Raw genomic sequence first — 19,833 nt, 5'->3', positions numbered from 1 at the left:
TTTAAGATGTAATGTACACAATTGTGAGCACCCATCAACAAACGAGAATATCTTAAACAGAAGTGCTGGAAGCTTCCCACTGGAATTTTGAAGGAAGAAGGCCTCCAAGTGGGGAAGCCCAAGACTATGAAACTACATGTCCCAGCATAGTTTGCGAGTACTATTGACCACAACTCCCAGAATGCATTGCTCGCCGCACGTAGGTTTTCCTTGGAGCTGGGGCTTGTAGTTCTGCTCGGTCGTGTCTCCCATACAGCGTGTGCAGTGTGCAGGTTGCTTACCATCCAGAGGATATTAGCAATAATCTCCCACTGTTTGGCAAAGTGGAAACACTTCGGTTCCCTGGGCCGGCTGTCTTCTTTTGTCTCATCTCTTCGATTCTGTTTTACACAGGTAAGTCTCGGAGGGGCTACATACCCGGCAGCAGGGCCACACCCCTTCTTTCTGCGAGCGACCTCGTTCTGATGAAGCCTTTTGTCTCTAAGCTCTCGCCGTAGCAGCCGCCGCCCATCCCTCTTTGTGTGCTTCGGGAAGCCGAGGAGCTAGTAGCGGCGACTGTTGGTGTTGGGGGTGAACGAAAGGGACGGTACGGGGAACTTGCAGGCGGGAGGACTCTTCCTCATCCCGCCACCTGACAGGTGGGTTGACTGTTGTTTCCTCAAGGCCCTCCTGTCTGCTGTGTCTCACGTTAGGACTCAAAAGGGCGTCTTGGGAGTTCCTACTGACATTGCCGCCGGGCCTGGCTCCGGGAAGGAGAGTCGGGGAGAGTGAGATGTGGTGACTCAGGAAGGCCAGCGAGATGAGTTCCCTTCTTGATCCTCTGGAGGTGGTTCGAAGAGCCTCGAGGCTGGTCGGGCGCCCAGTGGCCACTCCCCTGGACGCACTATCCTGGTCGGCGCCCTCTTGGCGGTGACGCCAGGGGAGGAGTGCCTCCTTATCGCCTTGCTCCATTTTATAAATAGAAATCAGTACTACTTGCGTTGCGTTTTCCTTCACCGTGTGTGTGTTGGAAAGTACCCGAACGCGGAGGTTGTATCACAAAATTCCAGGGACGTTCTCTTCCTGGGAGTTTTAAGAAAGTGAATGTGTCAGTCATTGAGGCTCCGCCTTCTGTGAGGATGAGCGGGCTGGTCAGCTGTATGTATAATTGTTAAGCCGGTCAAACTTTGTTACTGGGCTTTGACTAAAAGTATATTTACTTTAACTAAGTATATTTGATAGTAAATGATGGTTATTTCTGTGTTTCGTTTGTACACAGTATTACTAGTACATGGCTCTTTTAGAATTGACAGGAATTTTGTGTCCGACCGCATATTGTTTTTATCAGATTTCGAGGAATGAATACAAAACTCTGGTAATAGATTTGATCTGTATGGTATAACCTAAGTTAAGGTTCTTAATACCAACCCGTGTCTTTTGTTTTAAGAGCCAGAGACATGTTAAATTTGGGCGTGTGAACATTAAAAAGCTATGTGCTAGCTACTGTGCTCAACTCTAAATAATATTTATTATAAACATTTGTTTGTTTTTCAAGTCTTAGTAATTGATATGCTTCCATTATTTTTCAATTACAGCTTATGTATTCTCTTTACATAGCATTGAACTTCAGAGCCTCTTGAGATGATTCTCTTCTTGAAGACAAAATTTTTAAGAGCGCTGCTTTTACCAATGTAATGGTGATTGTAAATGTTTATATGCTTCTTAAGGTCACAAACATGTCGGACAAAAGTGAATTAAAGGCAGAGTTGGAACGAAAGAAGCAGCGGTTGGCCCAAATCAGAGAGGAAAAGAAGAGAAAAGAAGAAGAAAGGAAAAAAAAGGAAGTATGTTTGATTTTAAAAAATAAGCTTAATATGAAATAATTGAATTTTGTTTCAAGTACTTTACCTGTGTATAGTACTTCCAGAATAGTTAAAATATCCAGCAGTTGCGACTGTAAATTATAGCACTATAGGTGATTCTTATTTTAAAGAAACCAGGTATTTGAAAATGACAAAATAGTAAGTTAAAATATGATGTTTTTACTGAATAAAAATATTTCATATAGATTGATGTATTTCTAGGATTTGATTTATAAAAGATCAACTTACATATTTAGTCTTTTAGGAATATGTTTATTATATAAAGGGGCATCTGCTCATAAAATGTGGCATATGTATGTCATAACTTAGTTTGGAATTTGAACTTATCTTAATATTTTAATTAGTCTGAACTGCTAATTGTCAGAGTAGGTAGTATGAATGACAGAGAAATATGTAATAGAGTATTTAATTGATGAGGTGATTTGTTATTTTCTTTATCATGAGTTAGTCTTTGAAATAATTTAACCAAGTAATGGGTTTGATGGCACCATAAAGGTGGACCAGGTAACTTATGTCTTCTGATTTTTGTTATTACCATTTATTTAATCATGTACAGGAAGTATACATTGACCATGAGCTGGAGATATTTTACTTGCTCCTATATTGAAAGGTATATTTATCCCTACGGAAACTCTCTAGACAGATTTGTGTACTTTCATCACAGATGTTTTGAATGGCCAGTGTAAGAGAATGTGTCCTAAGTGTGACATTAGTATCCAGTTTTTCTATGTGATAGCCTAAACAATAGCCAAGGCTTCTAAAAATCTCTTAGGGAAAAAGAAAAATCAAAGATACGATTTATGTGCGGCATTGCTATGATGCCATAAAGGCCTGTATTTAAAGACTTTTCTAGTTCTGAATCTTTCTGTGATATGTTATTATAAGAGGTTTGGAGCTTTAAGTTATTTATTTCATTAAAAGCTAACTGGTAGAAGCATAAGTCAGACTGGGAGAACCATTACAATGTAATATCTATAGCCTTAAACCCTTCAATGTTGAGAGCAAATTTAATTTTTGGTTTATAAGTGTGGCCATAAGTGACCTCTAAGGATTTTCTGTTGCATGATTTATATCTAACTTGAAGTTTATAAAACATTACAAGAGATAATAGTGTTAAACAACGGGTCTACAAATATATTCTTATGTATAGATAAACTGTCAATTTGATAGTATAGTCTGTTTGGCTATTTTAATGAAAATTTCTGATGAGTTTTGTTAAGTTAAAATGGTATCATAGACTATCATGACTAATGAAATTCACTGCAGACAGTTGTGTGAGTAATAGTTGTTCAGTCAAAATAGACATTTAAGATGCACAGTAGTCCCTCCTTATCTGCAAAGGATACGTTCCCAAGACCTCCAGTGGATGCCTGAAATCGCGGATGGTACCAAACCCTATATATACCATGTTTTTTCTTGTACATACATACCTATGATAAAGGTTAATTTATACATTTGGCACAGTAAGATTAAAAACAGTAATACCATCATGCACCACTTAATGACATGTATGTGTTTTGAGACGAATATGTTCTGAAAAATGTGTCATTAGGTGATTTCATTCTATGAACATCACAGAATGTGTACTTACACAAATTAGATGATATAGCCTACTACCCACTTAGGCTACAAAGGTTATATGGTGTAGCCTGTTGCTCCTAAGGCTACGAACCTGTACAGTATGTTACTTACAAAACAACATGACATTAAATCAGCATGGTACATACGTGTAAACACATGGTAAACGAGATGTACACGTATGTGGCTGGTGCTGGCATAACTGTTATGTGTGCTGTTTTACAGCAAATTTATTTTTTATAAATAGAGTACACTCTAAAATGTTAAAAAGTATAGTATGGTAAATACATAAAGCAGTAATAGTCATTTATTATTATCAAGTATTAAGTACTGTCCATAATTGTATGTGCTATCCGTTTATACAACTGGTAGCTTTATTTACACCAGCATCGCACAAACACCGGAGCAATGTGTTGCGCTACAACATCACTAGGTGATAGGAATTTTTCAGCTCCATTATAATCTTATGGGGTAACCGCCGTATTTCTAGTCCATCGTTGACCAAAATGTTATGTAGCACATGACTGTAATGAAATGGAAAAATTATAATATACTGTAATAAAAATTATGTGAATGTGGTTTCTCAGCAAGCTAGCATAAATTTATTTTTCCCTCTTTACAATTACATGGATAGAATATTTATTCTTACCATAGATCTTAGCAACCTCAGCATACAATATCTTTTTCTTATTAAGTCAAGCATTTTCACCTTTTCACTTAAAGGATACACTTTATGATTTCTCTTTGGCATATCCTATATCTTGGGCTTTGGAGCATTATTAAGTAAAATAAGGGTTCCATGAATACAAGCTCTGTAATACCACGATAATTGATCTGATAATCTAGATGGCTACTAAGTGACTTATGGGCGGGTATCATATACAGCATTAATATGCTGGACAAAGGGGTGAGTCACATCCTAGGCTGGCCGTAGTGGGACAGAGATTTCCTCACGATACTCAGAACAGCATGCACTTTAAAACATACAGATTATTTATTTCTGAAATTTTCCACTGAATAGTTTCAGACTGAGGTTGACCACAGGTAACTGAAATCACGGACAGCAAATCTGCAGATAAGGTGGGACTACTATATATATGAAACTTTCCTTGAAGACTTAAATTTCACTTGCGATGTTTGGGATGATCTGAGAGTATTGATGCTCATCTAGTTTAACTGGAAAATTTTGCTAACACTAAATGGCTAAAATTAAAGCTGGCAAGAATTCCATTTTAAAATGTTTTGTGCTATGCAAAAATGAATTTTACCAAACCCAACCATGTTTTTATCATAAAAATAAGACCTGTAGTTTAAAAAATGAAAATACTTTTGTCTAGATGCATTTGTGACAAGCATCCTTACCTAAAGTTGCATAAATACAATGAAACTGCCCATAGAAGTTTGAGGTACTCATACTTTTTCAACAAACTGAATTGCCTATTAACTTAAAATTGTTAGCTTTTAAATAATTCCATTTTTTTCATAGAGTTATAATATTTATATCTAAGATTTTGTGCCGTTGGGACACAAAATTCATGACTGTGGATAGCAATTTAAAACTGTAGATAATTAGAAGTTGACAATACTTTTAGAATTTATCTGTTGGGAAAATTTTTGTGGGAACTCTAGATTACATACAAAAATGGATCAATTTAGTACATACGTATAGTTTGGAGATTACTTACTAGAACTCTGTTATGAATGATTTTCATTTAATGACTATTATGTGTATTCAAAACTAAGTCTACCCCTAAAAGTATACAGTGTTAGCACATTTTTAATACATTTTTTGCAAATATTGCATGCTATATGTAAACTTATGTTTTTAACTTAAAATTTAGACTGATCAGAAGAAGGAAGCAGTTGCTCCTGTGCAAGAAGAATCAGATCTTGAAAAAAAAAGAAGAGAAGCTGAAGCATTGCTTCAAAGCATGGGGCTAACTCCAGAATCCCCCATTGGTAAGGATAAGAATATATCCATTTATAAGAGATAGATGTATAATCTGTTCAGCTCAGATGTACGTGAGATAAGTGAGTTCACTTAATAAATTTACATATTTTTCCTATTTGTGTCTCTTAAATATTATTAATCTTATAATTTATTTGGAATTGTCTGTTTTCATATGTGCTAATACATGGTTATTTTGTTTGTTCAAAAGAGCTGCAAGATTAATTATGTTTATTAACATATTCTGAACTACCAGTTTACTTTTCTTGTTAAATCAGTAATTTATTTCAACAAATATTTGTTGAACAAGTTTTCTCTGCATACTGTATTAAGCTCAAAGATGACTGATTCCTGATCTTAACTCTATTTTCCTGATGATATACTATAATCAACCAAAGTTCTAAAAGTATATTAGTGTTCAAAGGTGTAGGAGGGGATCGAGAAGCTTATAGCCTTCTGCTTTCAATTCTAATAGGGAAATAATATTGGTAGCTAATTTTGACAGTGATTGACTTAGTCCTATTCTTTTTTTGTGTTACTTCATTTTGATAGCAGTACTAGACCAAAAAGCTGAAATAGTAGAGATATTGAGGACAGGTTCATATCCGAAAGCGTTAAATATGCTTACTTAAAACAATTTTGAGCTGGGTGTTGTTACATTGTATTTTAGTTTGACATGGCTGTTGTCCTTTAGGGACCTAAAATTTCAGGGTTAGCTTGAGGGCTAATTCTGTCTAGTCCAGGGAACAAATACTAGAGATGGTAACTGCTGTATCCCTGTTGTGAAACTGCAATATGACTGTCCTTAGAGCTGGTCTTTCTAAACGGTTTCAAAATGAAAAATCTCATTATTCTTATGGTCGTCTTGTTATTTCTTTCAGTTCATTTGCCTTTATTGGTAGAGTTTGAAGATTGAAATACATTAATTTTTATGTCTTTATTTAGTAAGCTTACGTTGCATATTGCAGTTTTAAAACTAAATATTGCAGTTTTAAAACACTATTTAATCTTGTTTTAAAAAAATACCAAGTTGCTTGTTAGTTGTGTAAGTCTTCGAGTGATAATTTTTTCTGAGCCTTTGGCTTTTGTTTTACTCCTGTAGGATTTTTTCCTTTTGTGTTCTTTTCAGGACATCAGTTTCCCTGAATTCACTTGCTCCTATTTCTTAATTCATAACCCACCTCCATCCTCGATTCTTGAAAGATCATTCTTTAGTTGTGTATGCGTGTTTGTGTGTGTTTTTCCCTCATTCCCCCTCTCTGATTTCATTCTTCTTCCCAGTCTTAAATTAAATACTCACTCTTGCATTTTTAACTTACGCCCTTTTGATCTGTCCTACATGTGTTTACATTTTTCAAGGTTTTTACATATGTGTGTATGTTGTATATACATAAATGACATTGTGCAGTATGTCTCATTCTGTTTATTTTTTTTCCTGTCAGGCAGTATTATATTTGACATCTATCCATGTTGCTATATACAAATCTAGTTATTGATTTCTGACTCACGCACAATATTCTATCATATACTGTACCATATTTTACTTACCTGTTGCCAAGTGATAGGCACTTAGATTGCTTCTATCTCTTTGCTTTGCTGTCACAAACAACACCGCAAAGAATATAATCTTTCCCGTAAGGACTGTGAAAGAGTTTCTGTGGGGCACATTCTTGTGCCCAAGAATTGACTTGCTGTGTTATTGTGTGTAGGATTACTTAAATCGATTAAGTTCTACATACCACTCTCAAGTTTACCCTCGCACTACCAAGTGCATGAGAAAGGAACTATTTCACCATATTCACATTATCACTTGATATGATCCAATTTTATCCAGCTTTCTAATTTTTGTCAACTTAATTGTGTATAATGCCAAAATGTTTTAATATTCATTTATCTGATTACAGCAAGGTTGACCATTTCTTCATGTATCCAGATTTTTCCCTTTAATGAATTGCATATTTATGTTCTCTTCCCACTTACCATTGGGGTTCTTTATCTTGCTGACTTGTAGGAGTTACTTGTATATTTTTGAGAGGACTTCTTTGTTTTAGGCTTTTCAAAAACACCTTCTCACAGTCTATTACCTGTTAACTCTGTTTATAGTATCCTTCATTGAACAGAATCCTTCATTTTGATTTGTTCAAATCCTTCACTTTGATACAGTCAAATCTACCAATTACAACTTTATCTGTGCTTTTTGGTTTTCTTTAAAAAAAAAATTCCTTTCCTACTTTGAAGAAATACATTATTTTACATTTTTCTGTTAGGTTTTATAGTTTTAGCCTTTACCTTTAGATATTTGGGTTACATTTTTAGATATAGTATGAGATAGGGATCCAAGCTAATTTTTCTCTATGTAGTTAGCTGATTTTCTCAAAACTGTTTATTATATAGTCCATCTTTTCCTCCACTGATATCTGATGCCAACTTTGTCATATAATCAGTTCCCATAAATTACGGGCATTTTTGGGCTCTGTATTTTCACTGTTGATTTATTTGTCTGATTTTATACTATTAACCCACAGTTTAATTCCTGTGGCTGTGTTATATCCTAGTTTCTGATACAGAAAATCACCCTCTCCTTTTCTCTTTTTTCAAAGTAGCCCTAGCTTCATAAACGGTTTTCTTTCCCTCAAAAAAATTTAGCTTAAGTTTCCCCCCAAAATCTTGCTGCACCATACATTGCATTTAGTTATATGTTCTCAGTCTTTCTAAATCTAGATCTTCCACACACACACTACTTTTTGACCCAAGTCAGTGACTCGTTAAAGAGAGTGGGCCAACTGGTCTCTAGAAGAGCCCACCTTCTGATGATTTTCTCACATTTAGCTTTATTTCTCCTTTGATTTCCTCTTAACTGAAAATTAGAGCATAAACCTTGATTAGCTTCAGGTTGAACATCTTTGGCAAGAATATCTCACAGATGAAGCTATCTATGTAGTTTATGTTGCATCACTTCAGTAGAATATATGTCTGGATGTTGAGCTTTTAGTGATACCAAGATTGATTACTGGGTTACGATTGTGATAACCAGGTTTCCCTATCATAGTTACATGGTTTTTCTTCTTGTAATTAGGTAGTAATATCTGGAGGTGATACTTTGGCACCGTATGAATATTTATTTCTCCATCAACTTTTCACCAAATAGTTTTAATACTTACTGATGATCTTTATCTAAATCAGTCTTAATTAGAAGTTGCAGAATTATTTTTGCAATTCCATCATTTCTTCTATATTTATTTATTGGCTGAAGTCCTTCTGTAAAGGGGAGCTTCCCCTCCATAAGTAGGGCTATTTGGTTACTTTAAAGGCATTTCCTATTAGAAAAAACAGGAGATGCTTAATTTTTTTCACTTTAATTACTAATAATCGCCTCCAGGGGTCGCAGATGAGGTTTTTTGTGTATTTGTAAAATAGATTAGTTAATGTTTTATTCAGGATTTTTGTATATGTAGTAATGAAATTTGCCTGTGATTTTCTCGTACTGATCATGTTCAGTGGCCATCTGGTTATGGTTTTAAAATAAATCAGATAGCTTTCCCTTTTGCTGTTTTATAGAACAACTTGTAAAAGATAGGTATTACCTGTTCCTTAAAAACTTGATTAAAATGAACTGTAAAGCTGCCTGCGATTATGGCACTACCCCCGAGGGGGTAGTGGAGAGCAGGGGGTTTTTTTTGTTTTGTTTTTTAACCATTTTAAGATGTTCTTGTTGTTTCTTTTTTATGGTTATAGTCTTCAAGTTTTCTGTTTCTTCTTGTATCAGTTTTTTTTGTTTTTTTTGTTTTTGTTTTTGAATAATAAACATTTATTATATCACAGTTTCTGCCAGTCAGGAATTTAGTAGTGGCTTAGCCAAGTGGTTCTGGTCCAGGGTCTCTAATGAGGTGGAAGTCAAGATGTTAGTCAGAGTTGTAGTCATCTGAAGTCTTGACTGGGGCTAGAGGATTTGCTTTCAAGGGGGCTCTTTCCTATGGCTGGCAAGTTGGTGTTGGTTGTTAGTGGGAGGGCTGAGTTCTCTCCATGTGGGCCACTCCAGAGAACTTCTTGAGTATCCTTTTTCCAAGTCAAGTTGTTGTCCTTTCAATCTTAGTTGTGGAGGGTGCCGTTCAGCTTCAAGTTGTCCTTTCAGTCTTAGTTGTGGAGGGTGCAGCTGAACTCCAGGTCCAGTTTCCATTGCTAGTTGCAGGGGGCACAGCCCACCATCCCTTGCGGGAGTCGAACTGGCAACCTTGTGGTTGAGAGGACGCGCTCCAACCAACTGAGTCATCCGGGAGCTCAACAGCAGCTCAGCTCAAGGTGCCGTGTAAAATCTTAGTTGCGTGGGGCAGAGCCCACCATCCCTTACAGGACTCGAGGAATTGAACTGGCAACCTTGTGGTTGAGAGTCCACTGGCCCATGTGGGAATCGAACCGGCAGCCTTCAGGAGTTAGGAGCACAGAGCTCCAACCGCCTGAGCCACTGGGCAGGCCCAAAGCCATTCTACTTTAAAAGCAACAACAAGATCTTATTGTTTAAATTTTAGGAAAATGCATAGTGGAAACAAATGTGAATAGTTCATAAAAGAGGTATGGCTTGATTTTTTTTTTTTTTTTTAAACAATTAAGAGGCCAGTCTTAGGAAAGTTAATTTCAGACACAGCATTCAAGACATTCTAAACATTGATGATTGGAAAAAAATAAAGTGAATTTCTTTTTGTATGTGTAACTGCTCTTTTCACTATTTTGAAAAGAGAGAAAACAGATATTGTCAATTACTCTGTAGGCTGAGTCGTATCAATTTGGTAGAGTACTTTGATTAAGGTGATAGTTTATTATCTGGATTTTCTTTATTAGGAAGACACAAGAAATTTACTAGTCAAAATAGGTATTGCTTCATTTTTTCCCTCCCTCTCTCCTTGTAAATTTTCAATATTTTAAATTTGATTGTTAGATAGAGTGCTTTCCATGTACCAGGTCATTTTTCAAGTCATTTTTAGTCTAATTTTAACAAATAGTTCTTACAGTACTTTAATACTATAAAATTTTATTTTCATTAATTTCTTAAAAAAAATTATGTGATGCTCTGGAGATTAGTGGAGGATAAACTTCATTATCAGGAAAAGGGGACATAGAAAAGGGAGAAATTAATAGTATTTCAGAGAGTTAAGGTTTAAAGCAGCATCTTTCAGGACAAAAAGAGTAAGGTATAAAATTACTTTAAATATTGATATTCCAGGCTGGCAGCACTTGTATCCACAAGGAGGCGTTATTGTAACACAGGCTATGTTTGAATACTACGTATCATAGAAGTGACCTCACAACTTTGCGTTATCTCTGAAGCTCATTCCTTCCACTTCACTGTTTTCTACCAACTCTTCCATTCCTTACATTCTTGACTGTCCGCCCTTCTAGGCCTTTCTTTCTGGCAAAGCCCCTTCTTGACAGAGGCTTTCTTCTCCTTGAAAAATAATTGGCTGTGTAACATCCTTCATCTCTGAGAGTTCTGTGTAGTTCTGAATCGTTGACTCAAATTTAATTCTAATTCTAAACCTAGGTGCATTCCCAAGTCCTTTGTGCTTAAAAAATATTCTAGTTGTTTCTTCACAGGCCAAAAGGCAGCAATGTTAGTTTTACATCTGTCGAAGGCCAAAATCTAAGGTGGCAGGAAAGGTCTTCTCAATTGGCTTTTTGTCCTAGAGAATTAGGAGTCACAGCCTGTCAGTATTACTTACATGATCAATCAGTGAATGTGGTATAGATTTGTTTTTCAGTTTATATTTCTCCTTCGGTTCTCAAAGAAGGAAAATAGGTATCTTTGCTCTAAACTTCTAAGAAACTTAAATTTATTTACTCACATATGTTAATATTAAATCTTTTATTTTGTACCATTAAAGGCCTGTTTTAGGCTATTTTATCTACAGAAGTGTGGAGTAAGGGAATTCGATTGAATCACTGTTCTTACTAAGCACATCATATTTCACATATTTGGCAAAAGCTAATTATTAGTAGCTTATGTTATTTTCAAAGCTGATTGGACTCTTAAGTCATCTTTAAAAATGAATTCTACAATTGAGTCTCTTCTGAGATTTGAGAGGCAATGAGTTGTTTAGTTTTTTAAATCTCCCTGAATGCATGGTTGTATTTGTTCTTAGTGGTCATTTGTTGGAGTCCAGGAGTATACTGACTTTGTCTTATTATGCAATTACACTATTCCTTGATTTTTCTAGACTGAGTTAAAATAGGATAGTCACCAAATAATGCTATCATTCCCTTTTTTTCCTATTGACATTCCTCATTTTTCAGTAATAGTAATTTTCTTTTATTTAGGTTTGTTCCTTCTGTGGTATACATTATTTATTATGGCAAGATAAAGTTGAACCCTTAATAAGTACTCTTCATCATTTGAGTTGAAAACTATTTTCTGACAGAGAGAATATAGGTCTGGGATAGAGATTTTTATCTAATTGCAAATTTGAAGTTATGGTGATTTACTTTGCTTCTGGCTGAGAAATTGTGATAATTTGGTAGCATCACGCCTGTGATTTTGTTTTTATTTCTGAAACTTTTATTTCAGAATTGGCTAGTATATTTATTTATGTATGTGTAATTACTATTTAACATGTTTCCATAAAGAATTTGGGGTAACGTTTCTTTTTAATATGGTCTTAATCAAGTAAGATACTGTTGAGTGGAGTCATTGATACTTGAAGTCACCAGAAAGGGGGGAAAAATATATTAAACTGGAAAAGAATTTTATAGTTCCTCACAAATCATTAGATTGAGAGGAATATTATTATTTCCCTACAATCTTCCTAATAGGTTACTTAGAAAAATTATTTCCTAAGCGTGAAGTTAAGCATGTAATTTAAAGAATACAGGTTTTCTTCTTTGAAAATCTTTAATATAAATAACACGTATTTATGCTTATAGCACAGTAGGCAAACCACTGTTAGATATTACTCTTTATTCCTATACATGAGGAACTTAGACTAAGGGAAGCTTCACAGTGAGAGATAGACAAAAAGATGAGGAAATGTAACCTAAGAGAGGTTGGGGGATATTACTATTCTTTTACTTCAGATATAAGTCATTTTGAGCTCCTTTGAGTTATACATGCAGCACCTAGCACAGTGCCATCCACGCGTGAACTGTATGAAGGCAATCTGGTTTAATCATGTTTCTGAGAGATTTAATCACAAAATTAGAAACATTTGATTATATTTTTATAGTTCTTTGGAATTTAAGTAATAACTACAGTATCTAAGGAAACATTGTAGCTATGATTTTTTTGTTTTCTTCTAATCTTACTGATTACCAATAGAATTTGCCACTGAAAAAATAAGAATGATCAGTTGTGTACCTATGTTTAAGATGTAATTCATCATACAAACCTTGTATATTTCGTGAGATTAGCAAACCCACTATTTCTACTGCAGCATGTATAAATATTTAAACGTAATTTTAAGGGTTTAGTGAATGTGACAATTTCAAAAATATGTACTTTTAATTAAATACATATTTAGTTCCTGTATAACTGGGAACTTACCTTCTTTTCAGTAGACTATTAAAAGAAGGGCTTGCAGCTCAACATAAAAGTATTAGTCACTTAATACTGTACATGGAAAAATTACTTAAAAAGATAGTTGGGCTTGGGGACAATTATGGTAAAATTTAACCAGAAGATGGCAGTGATGATCCTCCTGTACTCCCTGCACTGGTAATCAAGTTTTACAAATGTAATAGCATGAAATATGCACGTTCAACTGTTGGTATAGAATGTTAAAAGTAACAAATTAAGGGAAAGCATTTGCTGTTTGTTTTATATACTATGAAAAATGTGTATTTTTCTATAAGAAGGGATTAAGAATATTTTGGGTGTCTGTATCTTTGTCTGTACACTTCAGTTTTTTCTGAATACTGGGGTAAGGAAGTTACCATAAGTCTTGCCTTGTTTCAGTTGCATGCATCACTTTATGTTATGCATCATGTCCAGAACGCATGCTGTTTTATGGCCTGTTTGCATTTTTCACCCAAATTGCTGGAAACTAACGGAAATTTTAAAGGAGCCATTCCTTTAGCAACAGTCATTTCTCTGAATTGGCCCCCCCCTTTTTTTTTTTTGGTGGAGGAAAAATTAAATCATTTAAGATGTTTATTTTTGAAAGAAAAATTGTTAGACAAAAATTAACATTAAAAAATAAATGTCTGAAAACCTGAGAGTCAAATGACTTTTGAAGCATATTTCAGAGTTTTGATTTTGACAGCAATTATAAATAATATATATAATCTGGTTATCTTAAAAGTGAGAAGTTAGAAAGAGGAGAAGGAATGCTCTCCTTTGAAAATTAGTGCCCACATTTGGTGTTGGCTGAGATGAAGATGCATCCATCTATAATCTTGCTTTTTTTTTTAATATAAAGCCCAAATGCATTTTGCCAGAGAAATTGCATGAATTGTCAGCATGCATTGTTAATTTTGTCTTTCTCCTCTTCTTTCTACTGTTCATTTTCATTCGTGTATTTTTGTTTTTTGGTTTGCCATTATTTTTTCTTTTTTGTTAATTACTTCATATTAAATTACTTTTGAAACGTCATAAGCTGAGCAACCTCTCCGTGTAGTAACAGCGGATACCTGTCTATTTCACTATTTAGTCCCTCCTCCTATGTCTCCATCCTCCAAATCTGTGAGCACACCAAGTGAAGCTGGAAGCCAAGACTCTGGAGATGGTGCGGTGGGATCTAGGTATAGTAATTTTCTTTTAATATTTTAATGATAGAGTGCATTTTATGCCCATATACTGTCAGTGATTTAGAGGGAGTTTAAATAGTTATGTTGAATTAGTTAATATTTTGAAATCTAGATGGCATAGAAATTGTAAATTGAGGGAAAATTTTTACAATTTCTAACTGTCATACTTCATTAACTTAGTACTGAATAGTTAACTGATTTTATGCTAACTATTTTATATGAAAATAGAGGTGTTAATTCATTTAAACATTTTCTATTTAAGCAATCTTTATATTGCTTATGTGACTGTTTTGGTTATGAACTGTGTAAAACCTCTTTGCTGTGCTTAATTCCCCATTCAGTAATTGAAAATCTGAACAATCCAGTTAAACAGCCCAATTCTGTTCTATTAATTCAGTAGGTCTAATTAAGATAGAAAAAATAACACATAAAATATCAAGAATAAGGAATAACTGTTAAGGAAACATTAAGTGTTTTTGCTGCCTTGAGGGTATTATCCTATGTGAAATAAGAGAAAGACAAATACTGTATGATCTCATTTATATGTGGAATCTTAAAAAATAAATAAGCTCATACATAGAACAGGTTGGTGGTTGCCAGAGGTGTGGGACAAAGTGGGCAAAATGGGTGAAGGGGGGAGTCAAAAGGTACACACTTCCAGTTATAAAATAAGTAAGGCATGGGGATGTGATGTACAGCATGGTGATATAGTTAACAGTACTGTATTGCATATTTGAAAGTTGCTAAGAGTAGATCTTAAAAGTTCTCATCACAAGAAAGAAATTTGTAACTGTATGGTGATGATATTAACTAGACTTACTGTGGTGATTATTTCACAGTATGTACAATATGGAATCCTTATGTTGTTGTACACCTGAAATTAATAGAATGTTAGGTGTCAGTTATACCTTAATTAAAAATGAAGGGTGTTTACTGCCAAATTTTCCTGAATTCACATCTTCCTTGTAAAACTATCTCATGTTTGTTTTAGGGTCCTACACACATGTTGGTTCTTGCTTTTCAAAAGTTCAGTAAGATTTCAGTTTCTTCCTAAAGATTATATTGGGAAAAGTATTACTTATTCCTCTTCCTCCTTTCCTCCCTCCCTCACCACATAAAACAATAACAAGTCTTTAACAGTATCATACTTTTTGACTTTTGAAATTAAACATAACTAGTTAAAATCTTTATTCAGAATCCTTATTTTGGACCAGGAAGTTACATGTCCTTCTTAATAAACCTTTTAATAAGAAATAAATTGAGAAGTGTTATCTTTTTTGTGCCTGGCCCCCTCTGATTGAAGTTACAAACAAGTAATGAGTATCTAAAAACAGAGCAAGAAAAAAGAAGAGTGAGGGAGCTAGATAATCCATAGACTTAGTACTTTAATCAGTTCCTGAATAATCAGGTTATCATTAATAATTAGAAGGCACAAAAGGTTCAGTTTGAATTTGAGATGTGCTTTCCAAAACTGTTCTGTATATAGAACCAAAATTGCAAGTCTAAGCAATACTGTCAATAGAGATAAATGACAACTCTATCATTTAAAAAAAATTCTTTTTAGAAATAATGTTACTTTATAAAAAAGTATGTATTATAGATTATTTAGTTTACATTTATCTTTAAGGCTAAATTTATTTTTTTAAATTCATACCTGTGTTTTTATACAAATATGTTAGTATTCCTTTGCTAATAAGCAAATGGTATTTTCAAGTGAAGGGTTTTTTTTTTTTTTTCATTCTACAACATTACTGTGGTAAAAATATTTTCCCAAATAGAAGAAAGCTATTATATTTATTAAATTTCTTTATTTGATAGTATACATTATTTTGTGTTTATAATAGACTATATTCACTCTGAGTTCCCGTTTTCTTGATTTTGAATAAAAGTAGAAAGATTATTTTAATGCAGTATTAGCAGGTTTGCTTTAAAAAATACTACATAACATCTACTTCGTTTTAATAATTAATATGAATTAAAACATGTCCTTCTGAGTTTCACTGGGGAACCTAGAGATTAAAGACCTACTGGAGTATAGTAAATTGGTAGAGGGAGTAAATACTATTAAGAAAATATTTGTATATAGAACACATACTCATCGAATTGTCAATTTAACGTTAAATACTATGTAGGTTACTATAGCACATAAAGTGTTCATGGCCCTTGCCTTTATGGAACTTTCTCTAGTGATTATGTGATTGATTTATGGAAGAAGATAGTCACAAATGATATATCCAATAAGGGTTTAACATCCAAAATATATAAAGAACACATATAATTCAACATCAAAAAACCAGTTAAAAAGTGAGCAGAGGACCTGAATAGACATTTCTCCAGAGAAGACATGAAGATGACTAAGAGACACATGAAAAGATGCTCAACATCATTAATCATCAAGGAAATGCAATAAAAACTGCAATGAGATGTCACCTCACACCTGTCAGATTAGCTATAAAAAAGACAATAACAAGTACTGGTAAGGATGTAGAGAACGGGGGACCCTCCTGCACTGTTGGTGGGATTACAAATTGGTGCAACCACTATGGAAAACAGTATGGAGTTTCCTCAGAAAACTAAAAATAGAACTACCATATAACCCTGCAACTCCACTCCTGGGTATCTATCCGAAGAAAATGAAAACTAATTTGAAGAGACATATGCACCTCAGTTTATCGCAGCATTATTCACAATAGCCAAGATGTGGAAGAGCCTAAGTTCCATCGATAGATACATGGATAAAGAAGACGTAACACACACACACACGCACACACTCACACACAGTGGAATATTACTTAGCCATAAAAAAAGAAAGAGATCTTGCCATTTGTGACAACATGGATGGACCTAGAGGGTATTATGCTAAGTGAAATAAGTCAGACTGATAAAGACATACCAAATAATCACATTTGCATGTGGAATCTAAAAAACAAAGCATACAAACAAAACAGACAGACTCATAGATGTAGAGAACAAACTGATGATTGCCACAGAGAAGGGGAATGTGAATGGGCAAAAAAGGTGAAGGGGAATAAGAGGTACAAACTTCCAGTTATAAAATAAGTCATGGGGAGGTAATGTTCAGGTAGGGAATATAATTAATAGTATCGTAATAACTTTGTTCAGGGACAGATGTTTACTAGATTTATTGCAGTGATCACTTCATAAGGTATGTAAATGTTGAATAACTATATTGTACAACTAAAACTCATGATATTGTATGTCAACTATACTTTAATTTTTTAAAATTAAGAATGTTGTTTACTGTATTGAAAAGGTTTAATGATAGTGTGCTAACTTGTGTTTGGTTTCAAGTGTAGATTTTTAATGATAAGTTGTAAAACAAGAAAATAGGTATTTAAATATCTTTAGTAGTATTTGTTTTTATTGGAGAATGAATGCAAAATTAGTTTCTTCTAAGTTTAACAGGACAGGAAAAAAATCCTTTTTGAATGAGGCGATATATCTTTAATCTTAATACATACATTCTCTTCTTTGAACTCACTTTAAACATTAATTTTCAAGAGAACTGAGTATGTTCATTACACACACAAACACACACGAGTAGAAAACTATGAATTCCACTAAATCATCTCCAGATTTCATAGTAGAAAGATAATTAATATTGTTGATTAATTGGTGCCCTTAGCAATAAAATAATAACATTTCTAAATATATGACTTTGGAAAATAATACTAGGGTCTGAGAATGAAACAGAATGCACTCAAATTGTAGGCATGATGGTAATGAAAGAATAAAGAGAAAAAGAAAGAAATATCATAGGAAAATGCATGAAGATGTGTGAAACAGCCAAAATAGTCTAAGATTAGTATACTAGGAGAGAGGAAAGAGATATGTTAGACATTACCAAATATGATATCGAAATATATCAAAATCACTATTTCTAAACGCCAAAAATTTCTGTTGGGCCTGGTGGTAATTTATGTAAAAAAATGAAAGGTCTTGAAAAGGGATATTTCTCTAACTTTGAGAATAGGAAGCTATATTTCATTAGGGTTCTAGTTCACTTTCTCAGTCACTTCTGTTACCTCTAAAATTTAGGTGGTGGCTGTTATTTAATTGGGCAATCCATGCCTCTTATTCCTTTTTTCCATTCTTGACCAGTTTATCTCTCAGGCTTTTGGATTATATTGGAATTTTACTTTATATGTCTACAGATACCTTTAATAAATGTAATCCCATATGTTGTGCAGTGTGTTTTCTGTACTGACTATATTTTGCAGCAAAGTTTTACTTGATTTTAGACTAAAATGACATCCTCAACAAGGAGCTGTACATAATTGATAACAGCTAGAGCTCTCGTATAATGTAAAGGCTGTTGACAGAACATTCCTTGGAGAGAAATGTTCTCATAGATCCGTTTCTGATTTCACAAAGCCTAAGTTTGTTGCTGTTCATTGCTTTGACAAAGTAAATCTTCACTGTGGCCTCTTCTTTCTTTGCATACACACAATACTGTTTAAATCCCAAGATGTTTATAGTTTTAAAATGAAGAATTCCTCTAATTCAAGTTGTCAGATTGTTTTTGTTGATAAATTTTATAGGCAAATAAAGTATAGAAGTCATTTGTTGTACCCTGTCTCCCCGAAAACAAGACCTAGCTAGACCATCAGCTCTAATGTGTGTTCTGGAGCAAAAATTAATATAAGACCCAGTCTTATATTATGTTAGATAAGACCCGGTTTTATATTATAGTAAAATAAGACTGGGTCTTACATTAATTTTTGCTCCAGAACACGCATTAGAGCTGATGGTCTGGCTAGGTCTTATTTTCGGGGAGACACGGTATTTAAATATTATAGCAGTTTTAGTTGTACATAACTAATACGAGTGAGAAACATTTTGACAAAATGGTAGCTCTGAATGTATTGTGCTTAACTTTTTAATAAAGACTATGAGCATCATGCGGTACTGTATATAATTATGTATCGCTAACCTATAAGAAGGCCAGTGTGATAAAGTACCTTTTGTTCTACTAATGACTACATTTTGTTTAAGTGGAAAAGCTCCTGTGTAAGGTATTTACCCAGTTGACAAGGCTAAATAAAGTACAACTGAATATTTATTTAGGATTGATACTCTCTAAAAGTTTAGATAAATCCTTTGAACATAAAATATTTTTTTCTGGGAAAAATCTGTTTTTTTCTAGAGACAGAAATCTTCAGCTGCTTTCTAAAGCAGATGACATATAAGCCCAAGGCAGTGCTTAACCCATAAATTATGTAAGGGTCACATTTTGGAAACTTTAGCTATTTTGTATCCCAGTGGAATAGTCTTTGGCTTTCTTACCGAAAGGCTTATGTGTTGACTCATTTCCTTTAGCAATATGACAATTTCCTGCACACATTTAATGCTTTGGGCAAGATTATAATATGTTAACTAAGATGTTTTTACTAATGTTTTCTTCCTTAGGAAGCTTAAATTTTAAACTTTTTATAGCCTAGCTTATCATCCAAAAATAATGTATTATTTAGGTTGTTGTATGCTTGGCTGTTCTTATCCATTATCGTGCAATGTTAGTTTCCCATAATCTGAAAATACTGTCTTTTAACTATTCTGGGTTGTATGTTTGCATCTTTAACCATATTATGCTTGTTGCATGCACTAGAGCATTGAGTGATACCTGGTGTGTTTTTGGTACTAACTAGAACATGTGGTTTTTAATTATGAACAGTACTTTAGCTATTCATAGAGTGT

The 19,833-nt window shown here is 34.0% G+C and overlaps 1 protein-coding gene across 8 annotated transcripts in view; it reads left to right on the top strand.

The window, feature by feature from the left end:
* Nucleotides 1–228: 228 nt before the first annotated feature.
* DYNC1I2 (dynein cytoplasmic 1 intermediate chain 2) overlaps nt 229–19,833 on the top strand; it is a 45,721-nt gene continuing 26,116 nt past the window's right edge. For 2 of the 8 annotated variants that reach the window (XM_033112627.1, XM_033112631.1), the window contains exons 1-5: nt 232–393; nt 486–638; nt 1,707–1,823; nt 5,282–5,399; nt 14,022–14,112. In XM_033112627.1, the coding sequence (XP_032968518.1) occupies nt 1,716–1,823; nt 5,282–5,399; nt 14,022–14,112 (317 nt within the window). In that variant the 5' untranslated portion in view covers nt 232–393; nt 486–638; nt 1,707–1,715. Of the gene's footprint in view, nt 394–485; nt 639–1,706; nt 1,824–5,281; nt 5,400–13,274; nt 13,293–14,021; nt 14,113–19,833 lie in introns of all 8 variants that reach the window. The other 6 variants (XM_033112626.1, XM_033112624.1, XM_033112629.1 and 3 more) reach the window with 6 other exon arrangements.

Source organism: Rhinolophus ferrumequinum, chromosome 8 (assembly GCF_004115265.2).
Source record: "Rhinolophus ferrumequinum isolate MPI-CBG mRhiFer1 chromosome 8, mRhiFer1_v1.p, whole genome shotgun sequence".
In the NCBI taxonomy this organism is placed as follows: domain Eukaryota; kingdom Metazoa; phylum Chordata; class Mammalia; order Chiroptera; family Rhinolophidae; genus Rhinolophus; species Rhinolophus ferrumequinum.
Note: the sequence above shows the minus strand (reverse complement) of the source record. Positions and strands in the feature narration are given on the sequence as shown.